Source organism: Mytilus edulis, chromosome 13 (genome assembly GCF_963676685.1).
Source record: "Mytilus edulis chromosome 13, xbMytEdul2.2, whole genome shotgun sequence".
Taxonomy (NCBI): Eukaryota; Metazoa; Mollusca; class Bivalvia; order Mytilida; family Mytilidae; genus Mytilus; species Mytilus edulis.
This window is the reverse complement of record NC_092356.1, coordinates 30,954-54,662: the sequence shown is the minus strand read 5'-3', so window position 1 is coordinate 54,662 and position 23,709 is coordinate 30,954. Positions and strand designations below refer to the sequence as shown.

The following is a 23,709-nucleotide window of genomic DNA, read 5'->3' as shown; positions in this document are numbered from 1 at the left end:
AGAAACTTAAATATTTATCAGGACAAAAATACGTTCTAAACCAACGAGTGATCATTATGCTCTAATGAATAAACTGTTTTATTTAAGTGAATCAAAAACAATTTTTAATTTGAATATCAATAAAGAACACAAGTTACAAAACCCATCCAGCTCCCAACCAGAGACCAATATCGTAGAAATTCGCCAATATAGCTCACTGTACGACCGTCACCAATGAGCAAAACTTTTACCGCCTAACAAGCTATGTAATGCCCTGAAAATGTAAAGCAATTCAAACGAGAAAAACTAACGGCTGATTTCTGTTCAAACAATAAATGTAAAAACGTATAACCAAAATGCAAAACGCAATTCAGCTGAATTAAAGGCTCTTGGCTTGGGTATATTTCATTTTTGTTTAAATCACGACTTTTTTTTCAGGATTAATTGTTTATTTTATATATGGAATACGACACAGTACAGAAATTGAAATAGACGATCAAGAAGTCGTACTTTATGAAATAACTGACCAAGAAAGGACACCAATTAAGTGATAAGAAGTTGCTGTAACGTCTACGTTAATAAGCTGAGAGAGGACAAAGGATAACATGATGAGGAGAACATGGTTTAAATTTAATCTGAAATATCTAAAACAAGCTATGACACCTTAGCAGAAATCTATATGAATTATGATTATCATAAATTGAAGAACTCCTGTTTATTTTATAACAATCAAAGTATGAATAAGATTGAGCAAATTAATTCAAATTAAAAACATTAATAGGATTCATGGTTAAGTGAATATTTAAATAAACAATAAAAAATTATGAATAACCTGATATAAAATTGAGAATGGAAATGGGGAATGTGCCAAACAGACAACAACCCGACCATAGAAAAAAGAAACAGCAGCAGAAGGTCACCAACAGGTCTTCAATGTAGCGAAAAATTCCTGCACCCGGAGGCGTCCTTCAACTGGCCCCTAAACAAATATATACTAGTTCAGTGATAATGAACGCCATACTAATTTCCAAATTGTACACAAGAAACTAAAATTAAAATAATACAAGACTAACAAAGGCCAGAGGCTCCTGACTTTAGACAGGCGCAAAAATGCGGCGGGGTTAAACATGTTCGTGAGATCTCAACCCTCCTCCTATATCTCTAGCCAATGTAGAAAAGTAAAAGCATAACAATACGCACATTAAAATTCAGTTTAAGAGAAGTCCGAGTCTGATGTCAGATATGTATTCTTATTGTTATAACTTTATTTCTTTTACATTGCTAATGATCCCTATTTTATTCAAATAAGGTGGTCTCGGGAGTTAGTAGCTAAGATCGTATGACATATATACATTGATAATGTCAGTTTCAGAGATCGTTTTGTTTAAGTGATTGTTTACGCCGTACAATTTATCCATTCCCTATGACGAGATACTTGTATCTACGTTAGCCATTTTTTTTAAATGAAATATAGCAAGACCACGGTGGATTAAACCTGATATAAATAACCCAATCTCTCACTTGCTGTACATTTGTATAAAATTCTCTTGACCACAAAACAAAGACAATCAAACAAACGTTTGAAATAGGGGTACAGCAGTCAACATCGGTTCATGCAAATGTGTCAAGAGGGAAAACAAAATGACTTATAGACATGGCCCGGTACTTTTCCATCCCAAATTAATTTGTTGGGTTTTGATGTTGTGTTTGTTGTTGTCGTCGGATTTTGTCAAATGTCTTAACGTATTGTTTTCTGTTGTATTAGTGTGTTGTGTTGGGGATAACTACTGATCCAGTTCATTTGGTAGATTTAATTTTGGATCAACGAAATTAACACGGTATATTTGGTTTGCAAATTGATGAGAAGAAACCCCCATAAAGCTAGATAATACAATTAATTACCTAATTACTACTACAATTAAATATTAATTAGTATCATAATTTTTACTGTTACTAAATTATAAGTTAGATAAGTCATATAAATCTAATCTTGAATTTTAGCCAAATTCTTTCTTAATTTTCGGAACACGTTTTAGAAATTTATATGTGGCGTCACTTTGGGCGTCGCATTGACTATGGCTCACAGGGCTGTGATTTTGTAATGTATTCGTTTTTATTCTATAACTAGTCACAACTTCAGTTTAATAATATATATCTATTATATAGTCATTTTATAAAATTTACTGTTTGCAAAACTATGTATTATTCTTGATGATTTTGTCCCAGGCGGATAAACCTGGCCTCACAACTTTTTGGAACTTTTGGTCCTCGGCTATCTTTAACTTTGTAGTTGTTACGGCTTTCAAACTTTTTACATCTGAGCATAGATTTGTGTGGACGTAGCGCGCGTCTGGTGTATTCAAATATTTTTTAAACCTGTAACCTTTTGATGGCTATTATTCGTTTGTTTCTCAGACCTATATTTTCTCCCATTTATCTGTTTGATTTTTGTAAACCTGTCGTGTAATGTTGTCATTTTAATGTTATAACTAACACTGCCATTACATCGGTAGGTTTGGCATGCCACAAAACCAGGTTGAACACACCATTTTTCATAAAATGTCCTATACCAAGTCAAGAAAATGGCCATTGTTACATTATACTGTAGTTCGTTTCTGTGTGTGCTACAGTTCTCTTATATTTGATACGTTTCCCTCAGTTTTAGTTTATAACCCGGATTTTATGAATTTTAAACGACGGTATACTACTGTTGTCTTTATTTATAGCAAAAGCAGATAATAAAACATGAAAGTAAAAGAAAAAAAAATGACGATAGGATAATACATTGGCGGGATGTATAAGTACCGAGCCACGTCGAAAGTATAAGTAATACCAAAAAAATGGACCACACAGAAAAGGTTGACAATTCACAGATCTATTAATAAGATGATAAACGACGTCCGTACCTACAATATATATATTAATATTTGACGTTATTACGGAATATGTATCAACAAGGTCTTAGTATCTTAAGCTTCCAATGTACTTTTTTTTATTGAGGGGATTAATAAATTGAAATCGTCCGGTTTTTCATAAATTCTGGTACTGAGATGGCGTTTAAGTCAAATTCAGTGTGTGAACCTAAAACGAATATGAAGCCGTTGCTTGTTTTTTTTTTAAATTTCTTTTTTTGGAGGAAATAATAATGGAACCAAATCAGAAAAGGTATATATCTTTAATGGAAAGAATATCATCAATATATAACTGAATGTAAAATTAAATGATTTTGCTTTGATCTTTTTCTTCTTGACTAGGGCCAGATGAAGCTAAGACTCGTATGAAAATAAGAAGAGTTTGACAAGGAGAGTCGCACAGTTTGTTCTCATAGAATTGCTGACACTTTGTTGAAAAACTCCACCAAATTCAATAATTATTGTTATTAAGATACACCAGGATACTGGTCACTTGTTTCTTTGTGTAGCATGTTTAACATTTTAGGTATTTATTTACAAAATATGCCGTATTGTATCATAAAGTAACAGATAAATATTTGTATTGTAAAGAATTATGCGTTTTTCTTAAGGGCGATTTTACAATTTTTCATAGGAAATGGTGGTTTACATCGTTGAAAGATAAAAAGATTTTGATAAAATAAGTTTCACAGAAAAATCGGATAACATATCATCTAGAACTATTTTAGACTATTTAGAATCTACATAAGATTAATACCACTTCGCAAGTAAACAGATGCAACATAAACAATCCGGGAATGTCAATGATCACCTAATGTGCTGCGGAGGTGTACCCCGATTCTACATCACATTCGGTAAAGACGGCGAAAGGTAATGAAGGACAGATGGTCGCCTCATGTGCTGCGGAAGTGTTCCCCGATTCTACAACACATTCGGTAAAGACGGCGAAAGGTATGAAGGACAGATGGTCACCTCATGTCCTGCGGATGTGTACCCCGATTCTACAACACATTCGGTAAAGACGGAGACAGTTGATGAAGGACAGATTATCTCCTCATGTGCTGCGGAGGTGTACCCCGATTCTACAACACATTCGGTAAAGACGGCGAAAGGTAATGAAGGACAGATGGTCACCTCATGTCCTGCGGATGTGTACCCCGATTCTACAACACATTCGGTAAAGACGGCGAAAGGTAATGAAGGACAGATGGTCACCTCATGTCCTGCGGATGTGTACCCCGATTCTACAACACATTCGGTAAAGACGGCGAAAGGTGATGAAGGACAGATGGTCGCCTCATGTGCTGCGGAAGTGTACCCCGATTCTACAACACATTCGGTAAAGACGGCGAAAGGTAATGAAGGGAAAAAAATGAAGATTGATTGGTTGATGGTCGGATGCTTAACGTCTAGTGGCAAATTTTTCATACATTCAGGACGAGAACAAGTCAACAAAAATAGGTAGTTCTTGTAATAATAGAGGTCATCCTTGATGATATTCGGGGAAATTTGGACTGCCACTTGAAAATGAGGGTATATTGGATCGGGACAGAACCTTTGCCTTGCAACAGGCCACCTTCGGACCCCTCAACGAGTTGTTGCAAGGTTTCTTAACGTGTAAAAAGCGTGGCACTATCTTTACACGAGGCATCGGATTTCACATCTTAATTCGGACAGGACGTAGCTGGCAAGCGTTTTAGTGCCGGAAGGAAGAAGACCAGGTGAGCATATTTCGTATTCCCAACTCACCCTTGGGGCAGAAAATGTAGACGGTCAATAGAAAAATAGGTACACTGTATAACGGCAAGAAGTTTATGCTACAGATACCACGGAATCCTTCTAAAAAAGAAGATGTGGTATGATTGACAGTGAGACATGTCTCCACAAGAGACCAACAACTTGGGTCACCGTACGGCCTTTAATAATGAGCAAAGCCCATACTGCATAGTCAGTTAGTATACCATACTTGAATCGAGCGCTCAGTATTTGTCTGGGTAGATTGATTAATGGTTGGTTGCTTAACGTCCATTGGAAAATTTTCCGGCATGATCAGGACAAAACGCACATGGGGCGTTCAACAGTAGATTCCTGTTATAATATGATTTGGCATTGCGTATGATCATTAACGCATTGGACATAAAAGTATAAATTCAATGGTAGTTAAAATTGTATAGTTAACCATATTACATAAAATCTGGTTAACACCCCTCGTTACATTTAAGAGTATAACTTTTCCGATTGTACGGTCAAAGAGAGATTATTCGATGCATAATTGTCTGTTGGAAAAATATAATATAATCTGAGTCAGTAGGGCAATACATATTGATTTGATTGTTATTTGGTTAACGTGCAGTGGCAATTATTTCATGTAGCTCTGACGTCTGTTTTCATTTTCATAATGAAAAGTAATTCATAGTATACCAAGCGAGTTAAATATACATCAATGAAAGACGATCTTTAAAAGGTTTAAAGATCGTATTGTTATTTAAAGGCGTATTGTTATGCGTTTACTTTTCTACATTGGCTAGAGGTATAGGGGGAGTGTTGAGATCTCACAAACATGTTTAACCCCGCCGCATTTTTGCGCCTGTACCAAGTCAGGAGCCTCTGGCCTTTGTTAGTCTTGTATTATTTTAATTTTAGTTTCTTGTGTACAATTTGGAAATTAGTATATATTTGTTTAGGGGCCAGCTTAAGGACGCCTCCGGGTGCGGGAATTTCTCCCTACATTGAAGACCTGTTGGTGACCTTCTGCTGTTGTTTCTTTTTTCTATGGTCGGGTTGTTGTCTCTTTGGCACATTCCCCATTTCCATTCTCAATATTATTAAACATTGAAGAAGAATGACAAAATCACCCTTACCCAAGCTTTGCTTTTTTTTGTAAGCTTATAATTAACAGCTTTTATTCCATTCTTATTTCTTCAAAAACCTTCGAAATTGAAAACGAAAGATCAACACAACCCTCTGATTCTATTTATAACGATTAAAATCTACAGTTAAATTATATCAAGACACATTTGAATTCTTAATCTTGCATTTTAATATGTCATTGATTTAAAATTCGAGTTTTCTCACATCCGAATTTTTTAACATGTAAACTAATTTGTCACGGTCTGTATCTAAGAGTTCATCTTTAATTTCCCTCTTTGGCTATTATCATCATCACTGAGTCTAGTTATCATATAAGTCTGTTGTGATCTTCAGAACCACTATCACTGATGAAGCGGATAATCATTCTAACGACACATTTGAAACTGATATTTAATGTGAATTTCAAAAGTCAAAGGATGCTAAAATTGTAAGATTTTTTTTCCGACTTGCCCCCCCCCCCCCCCCCTCTTTCTCACACGAAAATAAAATCGTTGTGTAACGTGTTTGGCTTATGAACTATATGTTCGTATCCGTTTTCACACTATAACCTCAATTTATCCTTGAACCTTTTACTGCCTCTGAGGTCCCAACTAATTTGACAAACAATTATATTAAACTTAAGAACAAGCTTTAAAAATCCTAGGTTCCTGAAACACCTAGTCTCTGAAGCACCTAGTTTCTGAGACAACTAGTTTTGAAACACCTAGTCTCCGGAGCACTGAAGTCACCAGACTATTACAAACTACCTGTTCGAGGGACTGCGACCATTCCCGAGGGAAATTACAATGTCGGAACAACCCGGTAGCTTCTAATAATTGTTATACTTAGGATCCGAATCGCCAAAGTCACCAGACTTTTACAAACCACCTGTTCGAGGGACTGCAACCATTCCCGATGGAAATAACAGTATCGGAACAAACCGGAAGCTTGCAACAACCGTAAAGACTTTAAAACCCGCGTGCTTCAAAACCACAAGCTTTCAACTCAAACTAGGTTTACAAACTTTCCTTTTAAACTTCTTTATTTGCTTGTATTTACTTTCCGATGTCCATCCGTCGACGGCCAATTAATAAATGAGCAAACTCGCACAATGAATCGGTGTCTGTATATGGAACTAATATCACAGGAGTTATGTTCTGGAAGAACTTTTTTCATAGATGATTTCAATATAATTTGTTCCATCTCTGAAAAATAAGTTCCACACTTTATCTGGTGAAATAAGTACCGGGTCGGTGAAATTTGTTCCTAACCTAGTGAAATCGGTTCCAGGTTTATGAGATTTGTTCCTTACTTGGTGAATAAGTTCTGGGTTTATGAGATTTGTTCCTAACCTGATAAAATAAGTTCCTTGTCTGTGAAATATGTTCCACTGGTTAAACAGGTTAATATCTTATATACTGAACATTTGTCATCAGTTAGTTTAAAGTTATCATTCAAGTGCATTATAAAAATAAGTATATTATATTGATAAGATAATAAATAAAAAATGTAAATCAACAAATTAGGATCTTGTGAACTATAGCAAATGTTTAATTAAATACGTAAAAAATATCAAAATGACAGTCCCACTTTTGAGCCAGAAAAGAGTAGGACAAGAAAAATCTTTCAGAAAAAATTAAAGTATAGTTCAAGATGAACATATGAACTAATTTGAAAAGGACAAAATGACTGATCAATAATTCCAAATTCAAACACATGAAGAAACAAATAAACACACTCTTTTGAAACTATTCCATGACAAGTACATGTGTGACTAGAACACAGGGCCGTGACAGTTAACAGGAACCAAGGAGGAATACCACATAAAAATCTAGATACAAATTATGATACATTACCATCGCTTAATCCTGTAGAACATTACAGTCATGCCTACAATTGCACATGTATCCCATGCCAGCACACTCAGTAGAGCATTTAGCTTGCATTTTAATTCAAGTGTAACATTAAATGTTTCGCTGTGTAATATGTTGCAAAGGTACTTATTTCAGTGAAAATAGGTTTAAGAAGAACTTATTCATTGATTTCTTTGAAATATGTACATCTTGATCTAAAACTAATATCACAGGAACTTATTTAAAACTTTTAATATTAACTGGAACAAAATTCATGGAGCTATGATATTTGTTCCGGAACTTATTTCATATTTGGTCAAAAATTAGTTCCGGAACAAATTTTACAGTGCTGGAACATATTTTCTGTGATATAAGTTCTGGCGGAACATATTTCCTATGAAATTTGTACCTGCGGAACAAATGTCAAGCCGGGACAAATTTTTTGTTACATATATACCAAGAGCGCAGTCCTCGAAGACAGCACCCTGGCAACAATTAACGCGTCTCATATCAACCAAGGATAAAAGAATGATTGTATATGTATTTTTCGTTAACGCATTGTTCAAACGGGTAATTTATTATAGATTAAATTCAACGATAAATTACAAGTATTGTCTTATCCCTAAACTGCATTTTTGTCACAGTTGCTGCCTTAGACAACAACAACAACAATTTTTATTTGTCAATCAAGACGCCCCGAGGAGCAGTACAATTACAGTTTAAATTAAAGTGTACAAATAATTGTGTTGATTTTTTTCATTGAAATTACAATACATGACAATAAAATTAAAACAATATTATATAAGAGAAGGGAGACAACAAATACAGTATATATTCTCAAATTTAATGAGTGAGTGAACACAATCAAAACCGTTTTATAATTAGAAGAAGAGCTGGACTACTCATGTGTTTATGCTTAATTTAACTCTTCTAGATTTTATTAAACTATCTATTAATTTAATCATTATGTTATTAACAAATGGATCTTCATTTGACATCAACCATACAAATTTAGATTGGTCATTTAAAGTTTTAAAATTAGTAAATTTAGAGGATAAATCTGAAATAAAACTGGACCTTTCAGTTTTAAGTGATGGACATTGAAGAAGAAAATGAATTTCATCCTCAACAATGTCATTATTACATAATTTACAAAATCTTTTATCTGGGGGTATTCCCTTATGTCTTCCCTTTTCTATTTCAAGTTCATGGGCACTAATTCTAAATTTGGTTAACTCATTTAATGTTTTACAATTATTTAACAATAAATATTTTTCAAGGCCTATATTATTTTTAAATAGTCTGTAGGTCCTTAATTTATTTCCTTGCACCATGCCAGGTTGGTCATTATTTAATTGGTTAAGCCAAATTTCATCATATTTAATTCGGAGTTTTTTTTAATGATAATTGACTTTATATGAGATTTGTGATTTAACAAATATTCTGGGGTTAAATTAAGATATTTAAATAATGAATAAATGCTTTCCAACCAATTGTCTTTATATGTTTTAGATACAATTTTAGACTCTTCAAATGCTTCTTTAATGAGAGAGTTATTTTGTTCTGTGAGTCTGAGCCAAAATTTAGCTATATTAAGAATAACCTCAAGAGATAGGGGGTAGCGCCCCAACTCTCCCATCACTGCTAGGTTTGTTGATCTTCTAGGTACCTGTAGAGAATATTTACAAAATTTAATATGTAATTTTTCAATAATTACATCTTTGCACATTTGGAAAAAATAGTTATCTCCTTTTGATTGTAACTTATTTGGAGAGAATTGACCCCAAATTTCTGAGCCATATAACAAAATCGGCTTCAGCATGTGGTCAAAAAGATGTAAAAGTGTTTTAATATTAGGTTTAAAATGGGTGAAATATCTTTTTAATTTAAAAAAGGCTTTTAATGCTTTATTATAAAGATTAAACTTAGCATCTGTAAATCTGCCAGATACAGTGAATATCATGCCAAGATAATTATATTTTTTCTCATTATTAATAAGCTGACCATTAAATGTGAATTTTTCCTTTGAAATTCTTCCTGCGTTATTAAAAATTAATACTTTTGTTTTTTTCATGTTAATTTCTAGTCCCCATTTACTACAATAATCCATTAAATTATCTGAACAATTTTGTAATCCAGATGAAGTTTCAGAAATCATAATGAGGTCATCTGCATACATTAAACAGTTAAGGCTTCTGTTGTTTAGTAAAACTGGGCAACAGCCAGAATCAAATATTTCAGGTAAATCATTTATGAAAAGTTTAAACAATGTAGGGCTCAGATTATCCCCTTGACGAACACCAATATCTGATGGGAAATTTTTAGTTAGTGTGTTACTATTAGTTTTTACACATAGAGATGTGTTTTTATACATATCTTTAATTACATTATAAAGTAAATCGCTCAATCCGAGCTTTCTCAATTTAAAAAATAATGCTAAATGCCAAACCTTGTCAAAGGCCTTTTTAAAATCAACAAAACAGGTATAGAGGCGTTTATGTCCCTGCTTAGTGTATTTATCAATTAAGGTTTTAAGTACAAACATGTGGTTACTAGTTCTTTTTCCTTTACAAAATACTATCTGCTCTGGACCAACTATATTTCTTTTAGTTATAAACTTTTCTAATCTTTTATTAAGTATCTTTATAAAATGTTTTCCTACACAACTACCTATCGTGATGCCCCTAAAATTTGAGGAATCATCTTTAGATCCACTTTTATGTAATGGGACTATAAATCCTTTAGCCCATATATCAGGAAATTTTCCTCAAGTTAATACTTTCTTAAATATCTTTACAAAACATTTAAGCAGAAATGATTGGCTGCACTTGAGCATCTCATTTATTATTGAGTCAAAGCTGCTTGATTTATTGTTTTTTAGTGATTTAACTGCTTCATTTATCTCTTTTTCTGTAATTTTATAATCCAATTCTGTGAAAATGTTATGCTTTTCTAGTTTATTAAGTGAATCAATTAGTTCTTTATTTACAGGTAAGGATGACTGTAAACCAACATTAAAATATTTTAGCTACATTTTTTATAAAAAGTTGAGAACGCACTTAAAACTTTTGATCGTCCAACCGAAGTATTACAATGAGTATTCGATGCGAAACGTTCAGTAACAAGAAAAATACAATAGAGATAATATGGGGTGGAAGTTTGGACCGGAAAGTGATAATAATCATGGTAGACGCATCTAACTTCATTGTATATAAAATGTACAGCACACAATTTCACATTATTTTCCCAAGATATATGTTATATGGGCATTTAAACATGTCAGTTTCATTAACTTGGTGATGGCCGCGTGATAGTAGAATAAAGTGTTTTAAATAATCATGTACCGACTGGAAACAATAGTTCGAACTATGAACGTCAAAACTATTTTTTATTATTTACCTGTGTTAATTTACTTTCTGTGGACGTACAAGTTTGAGGATAAAGGATAATTGTTAAATTGGTTTTTGCCACGTAATAGTAGAGGTCAACTGTTCATAATTATTAACTGACTATACAATAATTTGTCACTTAAACTTAAAACTGGGACTCTCTACACTAGTGTTATGGCCCTGCTTTAATGGCCTATTTTGTACAAGAATATTCCTGTACCAAGTCGGGATTATGACAGTGTTTATCTATTCGTTTGAGATTTCGAGTTTTGCCTTTTGTTTAGAGATTCCTTTTTGTTTTTTCTAGGAATTTAATATTTTTGTGTTTTGACTTTATTTCGTACTACCAACGTTGAATTTATTTCTTTATTTACCTGTGACTGTGTGTCGTCACTTTTTCCGAAATATCTGTAACTAGTTTTTTAATGTGAAAGCAGAAAGATGTTATCAACGCGTGTAGCATCATCATAAAAGCATAACAGATAATTGCGGGTTTTTTTTAACCACCGTGATCTTAAATAATTGATAGGAATATTTAATTCAAAGTTAACATAGCCATGATTAATAACTCTTCAGAGATAAGAATATTTAATTCAAAGTTAACATAGCCATGATTAATAACTCTTCAGAGATAAGAAAAATCGGGTCATAATACTCTCTTTGGTACTTTCTTTTAATTATGGATACTTTAGAGAATTGTTATTTTCAGTAAGCTACAAATTGAATGAATTTCAAGATCATTCCTATAAGGGTGACCGGGGAATAGAAATATGGTCACCATCGCTCGCCCTCCTACCGGCTGTAAAAAGTGGACGTCTTTTGACTTCGAGATGTACAAATTTGCAGCCTTGTCCGGCCAGAATGTTGAATCTCGTGCATTTAAATAATAAAATAATAGTATACAGAACGCACTTAAATAACTCTGCAATAACTCTTGAGGGGTCTGTTTATGCCTTTTCGAAGGGCTAACTCCATAACATAGTTTGCTCATAGGTACAGCCTTTTTGTGCCCATTGTAAACCTGGTAATACTTGTCGGCTGATTTGCGATCGGGAGCCATATGCCAAGCTAGCACAATATAAAAAAGAAGATGTAGTATGATTGCCAATGAGATAACGCTCCACAAGAGACCAACATGACATAGAAATTAACAACTATAGGTCATTGTACGGTCTTCAACAATGAAGTCAGCAGTAAAAAGCCTCGTGATGGCAATAAATAACAATTTAAACGAAAAAACTAACGGCCCTATTTATATGAAATAAAATGAAAGAAAAACAAACACATAAACAAGCGCCAACTACTGAATTACAGGCTCCTGATTTGGGACAGGTACATGCATAATTTGGCCGGGTTAAACTTGTTAGCGGTATCCCAACCCTATCATAACCTGGGATAGTGGTATAAAAGTACATCATAAGAACGAACTATAAAAAAAAGTTGAAAAAGGCTTAACTCATCAGATGGACAAAAATACAAGTGGACGTGGCCGGGTACTTGTACATCTCAACAATAAATAGACACCAGGAACAGATCTGAGAGTACTCGCATTTAACTGATAACTAGTTCAAATTCATTAACAACTTGTAACAAAAATCGGGCATCCAAGATTAGGTTATCAATCCGTACACATCCAATGGATTTAGTTAAAGATGTCGTAAACAGTCCGAGAAAAAAAGTGCCCTTGGGCAATGCCAAGATTCAGGTATCGACAGATTGAAAATTCATGAATGTGTATATGTACATGACATACTAGCAATATTTAGTTTGCATTTACTTAACTGATAACAAAATTAATTATTAAACCAATATATAACATTATTCAATGATCTTATTACAGTGTTGAATTGGTAACCTTTTAGAAAAAGTTTATTTAAAGGAGCGATAAGTTTACAAGAATCATTTCTAATTTTCCTGGCACGGTTAACAACATTTCCGTAAATTTCAAAACCAAATCATTTTATCTATCAAAAAATTTAGTAAAAGTTTTAAGTAATTTATGACAACGATATCCCTAGTTTAAAAACTTACCAGTAATACATTTACATTAATCAAAATCAAAAACGCTACATCAGACCCGGGCATAGCGAACAAGCTGTGAAATATAAACACCGTAAAATGGTGCCAAAGGAACATCACCATCTAGGCAGACTGGTTACTGTCAACCTAAGATTCTTCTCTCTCTGTCTGGTATCTGAATTTTTGAAATATTTACCTCAACGGCGATAATCATCAGAAAAAAAAACACTCACCCGTCATGCCAACAGCGTATGTCCAATGAATAAATGTCTTGACTGCAAATAAGTCAGTTTTGGATAAGATGAGACGACGAAATTCCAAATATCTAATTTGATAAAATAATAAAAAGAAAAATACCGCTTCAATTTTTTAGTGGTAAATGGCTACCTTTAAGCGTTAGTTTGCTACTAACCAGCGGCATTTGGCTACATATTTTTTCTGTTAGTGCCTATGTTTAATATACATCTTGTCTATACTGAGCAAATAGTTTTTTGCGAGACTTTTATTTTTTTCAAAAATAGGACTATAGGACTAATAGTTTCTGCACATTTCCCCCCATAAACCTTGAAAATCGGTCATGAAACAAGGAAATTAAGATAAAAATAGAGGACCTACCTTTGCAAGTCCCATCTCCTTAAATGTCGGCAGCAAACTGAGGGATTTGAGGGATGTCAAAGTATATACGCAATAGAGACGAAGTAATATAGGTGATTTCAAGGTTTTTTTTAAATATGTAACCTATGATATGTGCAAATACTTCTGGTTATATATTATCTGAAAAGACAGCCATATAAATGGCAACATGCAACTATAGGTCATCGTACGACCTACAGCAACGAGAAAAAGCCATATCGCATAGTCAGCTATAAAAGGTCTCCACATGACAATGTAAAACAATTCAAACGAAAAAAATAACTGCCTCATTTGTATAAAAAAAACATGAACGAAAAACATATATGTAACACATAAACAAACGACTACCACTGAATTACAGGCTGACATAAGAACGAACTATTAAAATCAGTTGAAAGAGGCTTCACTATTCAGATGGACAAACAATAGAAGAGGACGTGGCCGGGTACTTGTATATCCCAACATCAAAAAGACACTTGAAACAGATCGATATTTTCCTCTACCCTTACTTTTGTATCGCTTTTTTTCATTTTTCGTTCCTCTGTATTGTTTTGTTTTCTCTCCTCTTTTGTCTGCATAGATTGCCGCGGTTTTAGGCCAAAGGATATATTTGCGTACGCTATGAGTAGCGGTACAGGGCACGGTTTTGTCTTGCATCACTGTTGATATTAGATTACTAACAGGCATAGCCATTTCTGTTCGATCGTGTAGTTAGTAGTATTAGACAGCAGTGGTTTGTTGATGAGTCATGTGTTTTGCGAGTTGCACTCTAGATTCAGGAATCGCCGCTCGTACATGCGTAGACGTAGTATTTCATCTCGCAAAGAGTTGTCAGGTTTTAGATATGAAACAAGTAATGACCTATGTTCGTTTACAGGAAAAGAAGGAATTCCCTTTGTCATCTCTTATGAAATTCTTAACCATCTGATGAACTTCTAGATTTAAGGACATAATTGCGGGTCCATTTTCTGCTGTTTTGCTCTTTGCAACCTGAAAATTAAGTAAAAGAAATCAGCGCATTTATTAAGTGTTTAGTCTACAAAGTTAGCAGTTACCGTTAACGTGTATTCACTTTATGTTGTAACAGTCTTTTCTTAGCTACAAAGTTATTAATTGTCGTTAAATTGTATTAAATTACTGCGTCATTATAGTCAAAGTACCACTGATATAATTTCATGTCAGTTGTAAAAAAGTAAGTTTTTAATTACCCCAAGGATGTAACAAAGCACTGCTGTAATTTTGCGGTAACAATCTACAATTTCGCGGGAAATTTCTACGTTTTTGCAGTATTTGGCAACTTGTTAGAAAATACCGCGATAATATAGTTGCGGAAATCGGTTACTGTAACAAAATAGCGCAATTATACTGTCACCTACAGCATCTTTGTATGAGAATACCGTTACATATTTGCGGTAGGAATTTTTGCGACAAAGGGCTACGATTTTCTACTATTATGTATTCAAGTACTGCTGAATTGTGTCTCCTTACCTATGCAGTAATTACCTTCCTTTTGGCGGCAAACAGACATTTATTATCGGTATTTGACAACATGTAAGTCATTACCGCAATGAAGTTTCAGCGGTAATTGATAACTGTAACTAAATACCGCAATTAAGTTGACGATTACCTCTGTAATGTATTTTAGTACCGCTGAATTGTGTCGCATTACCTATTCCATAAATAGCTACTTTTTTCGTGGTACAGAAGAAAATTTTTGCGGTTATTTGCAACTTCTCACCATGTACCGCTGTGACGTATTAGCGGCTATTGGTCACTGTCACAAAATACCGCCTTTATGTACCCATTTACCACTTTGGGGTATCCAAATACCTCAGAAGGAAATAACTACATTTTTGCGGCCAATGTCTATGTATATGAGATACAATACTTATCAGTGCATTATTTCCGAAATAATCGAATATGAAATTTTGTCTAGTCCTCTGCTGGAAACTAAAACTATTGTGTATGTCCAATTCTTGTTCATTTGCTTACCGTAACCCCGGCGCCTCCGTCCTCTGTTTCCTTCGCCATTTTTACAATTTTCACGGCAATACCTCGAACCGCCATAGGTCTCTGAGCATTCGTCTGAATGATTTTCAGCAAGATAAAATCTCTCGCATCATAAAAATCCGAGGGAACCACTTCTTGTTTCGGTTAAATGGCTTTAAACTTAAGAGCTCTTTCTGCCTCGCTTCTGTAGTAATTTTGAAAGTCTGTTGGAGATCATAGTTTTTGAAAAAGTAAAATACACTGTTTTTGAGGTACTTGTATACAAAGGGATACTTTTGAGTTGTCCTTTTGACATTACTGTTATGATATTGATTATTGCTATGATTTCGTTCAAAAACTCACGAGAAACTTGCTGATTAGAGTTGTTTTATGTTACGAGAGTGAAGCATTGGTAATCTGATTTTTTACTACGCTTTAATTATGTTTTTTTGTGATTTCGAAAAATGCAATTGTCGAAGATGTATTATGACAAGTTATTATACCCTCTTTTTCTGAATAAAGATGATAAAATATTTATACTTACGTATGTCCTCTGTCTCTATTACAGTTCTCCGTATCGAAATATTCTTCTTTAGTTGTTTCCTTATGCCTTAATGCTATCTAAAAAAACTCATCATAGATACCAGGACTAAATTTTGTATATACGCCAGACGCGCGTTTCGTCTACAAAAGACTCATTAGTGACGCTCGAATCAGAAAAAGTTAAAAATGCCAAATAAAGTACGAAGTTGAAGAGCATTGAGGACCAAAATTCCTAAAAGTTTTGCAAAATCCAGCTTAGGTAATCTATGCCTGAGGTAGAAAAGCCTTCGTATTCCAAAAATTCTCAATTTGGTAAACAGTTAATATCAAAATATAACCATATCAATGATAATTCATGTCAGCACAAAAAGTGCTCATTACTGGGCTGGTGATACCCTCGGGGAAATAAATCTTCACCAGCAGTGGCATCGACCCAGTGGTTGTAAATAAACTCATCATAGATACCAGGACTAAATTTTGTTTATACGCCAGACGCGCGTTTCGTCTACAAAAGACTCATCAATGACGCTCGTATCCGAAAAAGTTAAAAAGGCCAAATAAAGTACGAAGTTGAAGAGCATTGAGGACCAAAATTCCTAAAAAATTTGCCAAATCCAGCTAAGGTAATCTATTCCTGAAGTAGAAAAGCCTTAGTATTTCAATAATTTAAATTTTGTAAACAGTTTATTTATAAATATAACCATATCAATGATAATTCATGTCAGCACAAAACTACTGGGCTGATTATACCCTCGGGAAAATAAATCTCCACCAGCAGTGGCATCAGTTGACATGTGTGTTACATTTCAAGGTCAAAAATAAATTGAACTGTTCAGGCTAAGTTAAGTTAATTAAGTATTAAGTTAAATCTATGGGAATGGCTAAGAATATTTAAATGCAGTGTTATATGGGTTAGGGTTGGGATAATGGTTCGGAATATGGCATATTGATGAGATCATATCGTGGTTTATCTCGTCAACGTCACTTTTTGGTCACGTAGTGTTTATTAGGTGTGGCCAAGTTATGATCATGCGAGGATAAGATTTAATTATAATTCTTTATTATGGTATTGCAGGTCTTTTGTTATAGACTTCGGTTAAAAGACAATCAGTGTAGATATTAGGTATGCATTTTATTTTAATTGTTTAAATGTATAATTCACATAATTTTTCAGCTGTGAAAAAAAAGATAAGACTAGGGAGTTTTCGTATAAAATTTTTTTTATGCTTTATTACCTCAATAATTTCTAGACTTGTCAGTGTGTGTTTAATGAGATATTTTTCTATAGGTTACATAACTATAGCAAAAACAAAAGTGAAGTTACGATACCGTTACAGTCGTCAGAGATAATATACCACTTTTCAATGAACTAAGTTGTAGAATTGAATTTCTCATTTCGTCAACAAACTTGGAATCAGAAGTCGACGCAAGTTCTTTGTACTTAAATGAGAAACTTTGTTAATTATTAATCCAATACTCTTTAGTTATTCCTTTTGATCTTTTGGATGACACATTGTGTGCTGCATTGCAAGCAGTAGGATTTCACATCGTTCATGCACTTGACAAATGCGTGAAAGGGGGACAACGATTGGGTTGTTTTAAGGAAACATGGATGGCCTTCTAATATGAACTCGGTATTGACAAAATGTTATGGGGAAAGCCTTTCAATCATAGAAGAGCGAATATTTCAATTAATTTAGGACCCGGTTGCCTAGCTCCTAGTAGAAACAAGACAGTCTGGCTTAGGTTTTAGAATTAGATAATTATGCATTTACATGTTTTAATGAATCTCCACCGACATGGTAAGTTCGCCAAAACTGATATCCGAAATCTCAAATCTGTTTAGTTATCATGATTATATTTACTCTGGCCAATGGGTTTCGGAAAGAAGATGTCTTATAGTTAATTCGAAAGACCTATTGTGTTGTTCAAACCGTGTACCCAATGCTAGATAATTCAACAATATCCTCTGTAACCTAAAATCCACAGAAATTCCACCTTACTATCACTGTTGTGGCATGATCAAGCTATCTGTTAGTGATGTTGTACCTTTGTTTTGCATGATTTTATGTGAACAAACTATCGATCAGTTAGTGCGAGCAAAGGGAGTTACTAAACGACTTGCTTCTAGAAGAATGTTTACCCTTCTTGAAGCCACTGAAAAAAAAGTAATGGATGTGTTGAATGCAGGTATGTAGGGATTCCAGCTGTTTCCTTATCAAAATATATGATGCATCAAGCCATTTAAACCTCAGCTGTAATAATTAAATGGAAAGTTATTGCTGAAACAGGTATTTCTGATATTGATAACGTATTATGCCAAGCCTATTCACAAATTATTATTCAGAGCTTGAGTCTCAATGGTTTTGCACACGTTATCAAACTGCTTGTGTTGCATAAAAGTGTTCTTCAATTTCTCTGGACCAAACCTATTCATTTTTTTAACACTAGACGAGCAAGAAAAGGAAATTATATTGTTATTTTGTACTTGTGTAGGGTTTCTTGCAAATAACTGGTTTGTGAACTACAATAAAATAGCAAGTCGTTTGATAAAGCTTTCTCCAACACAGTTGAATCTTCAAGGAATAGAGATTCAATCCCGATTACTTTTTGGAATGATAACATGGATAAGTCGACCTAAAATATGGCGACTACACGAAAGCCTGCCGATAAAACTTGTTTTACCCGAACCAAACAACGTAAGACTACAGGAAGAAATATACATTGCTCAATCTGACGAACCCTAGGATTACACTCCCAAGACTCTCGTGGAAGACGAGGCTGCAAGTTCTGTCTGTAGAGTGTCTGCAAGACGACAATCTGCTTGCACAAAGCCCACATGGACAGCAAGAGAATGAGAAATTACGCATTGCGTGAAAGAAGCCGAAAACCCTAATCTACGAGGGAAATATGAACATTACCAAAACTTTGCTGCTCTTCAGGACATTTAAGGCGTCCAAATCTAAACTACATGTAAGCAGGCTTTAATAAGTCATTAAAAATCAAAACAGGTTGTGTCTAATTAAATTATTCCGGATGCAGGATTTCCTCGATGTGTTAATACCAATTGGTGACATGCTGTTATTTAATCTTTGCTCTGGTTATTATCTCTAACACATTCTCATATCAATTCAAAATGTTATACAAAACTCCAAGTAACCAAAGTAGATCTTTGTTTATTCATACCTTTCCAGTAATTAATCAATACAAATTATGAATCACTATCTCTCTCTATGTATATATTATATAAGTAAGTAATCAATAAACATTATCAATATGTTCTCCTTCTCTATGTGAGTGAGTTATCAATAATAGTTATAAACCAATCTCTCCCTCTCTCTATATAAGTAACTTATCAATAACAATCAATCAATATCGCTGTCTCTCTATAAATATATGTATGCAAAACTTTAATATCATTTATTATTGGGTACTTTTGGTCATGTGTTATTGTTTCACTTTGTTAATCCTTCAACTTTTCTTCCATTGCCGTTTTAAATTTCCCAATAATCTCTTTTGTGTTTGATACATATTTTTAGCTTGTATCCTTATCTCAGCCACCGCATCGTTACCCATTACCCAGTATACCGTTGCCCATTACCAAGTTTACCGTTACCTTTTACCCAGTATACCGTTACCCATTACTCAGTATACCGTTACCCTTAACCCTATATACTTAACACATTTCCAATAACCCCGTATACCGTTACCCATTACTTAGTTTACAATAATCTATTACCCATTACTCAGTATACCGTTCCATATAATTTATTACCAAGTGGACCGTTACCTATTACCCATTAACCAGTAAACCGTTACCCATAACCCATGTATACCGTTTATTCAATTTCATCCTAACATGTGCTCATTTATTTATTTTTAGATTTTTGCAATGCAAGTTATTTATTTTCTAAATTGCCAAACAGCCTCCATTAATCCCCCATATCACATCCAATGGTCACCCCTATAATTTGTCTAATAAAAATTCAAGAACGATTGCCAATCCGTAATATGATACTGCTTACCGACCTTTGATCGGAAACATTTATTGGTAGAAAGACATTTAAACTAAGCTACAAATACTCAAAATAAGGTTACCTTAACTGACAAACGTAATTCAACAATAGACAATAGGAAGATTCATTGTTTACCTTCCTTGCTTTTACAAACAGTGTTCACCCTGTTGTTGAGAATGTTCTTCATTTTGCCCGTTTCTTTCTAATATTTGTTAAGTACTTCTTATGCGAATATTTTCTTCTTTACGTGATTTGCTCTCCTGTAATCTAACTTCTTACACATTTCCTAAATGAATTTGTTTCCCTTAGAATACGATTTCCATTCGGATCTTCTTTTCTTTACTGTCTTATCCTTCCTCTTCAGGCCAGAACAACTTCTAAAATCATCTATTGGTGAAACGTGAGCGATGGGTTGAATCGCGAAACTGTTTCCTGTTTCCGTTGAAAAGTCACATGAACTTTCACTATTGGTTTTAGCGATGCATTACTTTGGTGTGCTTGCTTGTGGTATACGTATTGTCGTGTTTATTGCAGTATATTCCGTTACGGGGATATTCTCCGCCGACAGAACGTCACTCCCCAGCCCAGGAAACACTTCAAAGATTTTAGGGTCAAAGTTGTCTTTGTCAGTTGCCTTCAAATTGGTATTTATCCTCAATGTTGCATTGTTCAAACAGCTCTCAATTTTATTTTTTGGAGACGATTTCAATATGATTAGATCTTGTCTAATATTTTCTAAAGCTTGATCATTAGATTTATTATACATGTCTATGTCATTATTGATTTTTTTCAATGTTGTATGTTGCAATGGTGACTGACACCTAACAAAGCAATCTCATAATGGTTAAAGATAGGATTACAGTCTGCGATTCATTTTGGTTTTCGTCGACATTAATTTCCATGTCCTTTTTCTCTATTACTGTCTTTATTGTATTAATCGCACTTAATACCTCTAGTTGATTTTTTTCTAACTCTGTTTTTGTTTTTCATGTGCACCACTTCCGCCTTTATTTTTTCATTGGTGTGTATTATCTCTGAAAGGGCGCTTCTGTTTTCCTTTAGAAGTTCTTCTTTAAATTTGTCAAACTTCTGTTGAACTATCAGTTTTAAATTGGAAAGTGATATAAATTTCTGAAAAAAGAGAAAAAGGTGACGGATCAATATGAACTATCAGCTGACAAGAGTGTTTTTAATGTTTTGCTTTGTTTTTCTACCTTGGTCCATATCATCGTCACTAGACGAAATCACCACTGGTGTGTTTCTCATGTCATCGACTTGGTAAGCTGTCATCTTCAGTGCTAAATGAAATTTCTTCCCTCTTTAATACGGGCTCCACCTTAGCCATAAAATTTGTATATCTAGTAGATCCCCTTGGTATGTGATGGTATCTGACCAAATGGTCTCCCAGTCTTTTCTCCACTTTCCCGCATTTCATTCTCCCGTTCTTTTTTTTAGCGGGACAAATGTAGGTAATGTACCCCTTTCCAGTCCCCACTACATTGTCCTTTTTCTTGCTATGGAATGTTTTCTTGTGCTGATCTTTCATGTATCTCCAAATATTTCTCTGATTCACCCCACATTCAGTACATTGAACTCATTTCCTTATTCTGCGACGTCTTGTTGTTTGTCCCATTTTGTTGGCTATCTGTGTTGTGTTTTTTTGTCTCTTCTTGGCTGTGCCAGAGTCTTTTTCACTATCTTTGAGCCGTTTGGTTTTTTTCTCCTGTTTTGTTGGCTACCTTTGTTGTAGTGGGGTGACGGGCCAATGACACCATCGTCCTCCGACATCTGAAAGACAACAAAGACATGTTTGTAGTGCAAACAATTATGTTGCCATTTACCGCTGTAAAGTAGTCAATCATCGCTTTAAAGTATCCAAATACCTCGGAGGTATATGGCTACAACATAGCGGTAATTGCCTACGTTTTGCGGTAAAAGCCTACATTTCAGCGGTGATTGGTAACTAGTGACCACCCACCGTTATTATGTATCCAAATACCGTGGCGGTGTATGGCTACAAGATAGCGGTAATTGCCTACATTTCAGAGGTGATTGGTAACTAGTGACCACCCACCGTTATTAATTGGCTACAAATAACCGGTTAATTGCCTACATTACAGCGGTGATTGGTAACTAGTGACCAACCACCGTTATTATTTATCCAAATATATGGCGTCAATTGGCTACAAATTAGCGGTAATTGCCTACATTTCAGTGGTAATTACCTACTTTTTAGCGTTGACTGGCTACAGAATAGCGATAATTGGTTACTTTTTATATATTTATATATTGTTCCTTTTCTTACACGTTTTGATAGATGCCAAATTTGCAACTTTTTTTACTTTAAACTCAAAATTATATTGGAAAATTTTCTGTACCAAGTCAGAAGTACTAGTTGGTTGATTGATTGTCACTTAACGTCCATTTCGTGCTTAATCAGAAAAAATAAGGTACTTACATTGTCGTCTGTATCTTCTTCTTTGTCTGTCCCGGTATCATTGTCTCGAAACTCACTACAGCTCATCTCGTATATCTAACGTTTGAGAAGTTAATTAAACAGTGTATGTTTCCTTTGTATTTGTCTATTTAACATGCACAAATTACAATTCATGAACAATCAAATGCAACTGGAGGTCTCGGTAAAATGATAACTTATTGAGAAACATATCGAACATTTGGGTACATTGAAAATCAAAATGTTGAAATCTTAACCACATTCAAATTCTGGACTCAACATAACAAACATGAGTTAAGGAAACATGCATGACTGAGATACTTATAATATACTTACCGTCCAAATAAAAGTTCGAAATCTCTATGAACGAAATACAATGTAACTAAAATAAAAAATTGTTAGAAACAAAAGATGTGTACTCAAACGCTTCTGTGTGACAAAAACTTTGAAGAATGAAAAAAAATCATGAGCACTGAAAACTGCTATGTGCAAAATGATGTAGTCCGATCCGTGAAGCGCAAAGTCTGTACAGTCCAAATTGTTTTGCTGGCAATATTCTAATGTTTCAGTGAACTCAAAGTGTGAACAAGAACAGAAGAAACCATATGGATGAAACATAATGCAATAAACGGAAAATCATCAAACATATTGAAATCAAACTAAAAAAATATCAAATAAGGGAACAAATTATCAAATTTATTAAAAGTAAACTAAAAAAAAATATCAGTTGATTCTTCTCAGCTTGCATGTTTTTTTCCTTAAAAAATATTATATTTTAACATTAGAAAATAATGTTACAGATTTTATGTACTCATATGGGTTTGCACACGACCCTTTAGTAGAAATGTGTAACGTCCTAATTGTTGAACTCCAAGGACAAACATATAATTCTAAAAAACACATTTTTTACCCCAAAAATATACCATTTCCAACATTGTTTTAGCTGTCAAAAATAGAAGTAAATAAACGCGATTTGTTTCCCGTATTAGTTATTAAAATCAATTCAGAAATAAAAAAGTTATGAACAAAAATAATGACAATCCTTTTTGATGTTGACTCTTTGGCGTCCAG

The 23,709-nt window shown here is 34.1% G+C and overlaps 1 protein-coding gene across 2 annotated transcripts in view; it reads left to right on the top strand.

The window, feature by feature from the left end:
• The window catches only part of LOC139500572 (high affinity cationic amino acid transporter 1-like), a 53,030-nt gene extending 52,264 nt beyond the window's left edge, over positions 1 to 766 (top strand). For both annotated transcript variants that reach the window (XM_071289322.1, XM_071289323.1), the window contains one exon: positions 418 to 766. In XM_071289322.1, coding sequence (XP_071145423.1) covers positions 418 to 530 — 113 coding nt within the window. In that variant the 3' untranslated portion in view covers positions 531 to 766. The remainder of the gene's footprint in view (positions 1 to 417) is intronic.
• Positions 767 to 23,709: the final 22,943 nt, after the last annotated feature.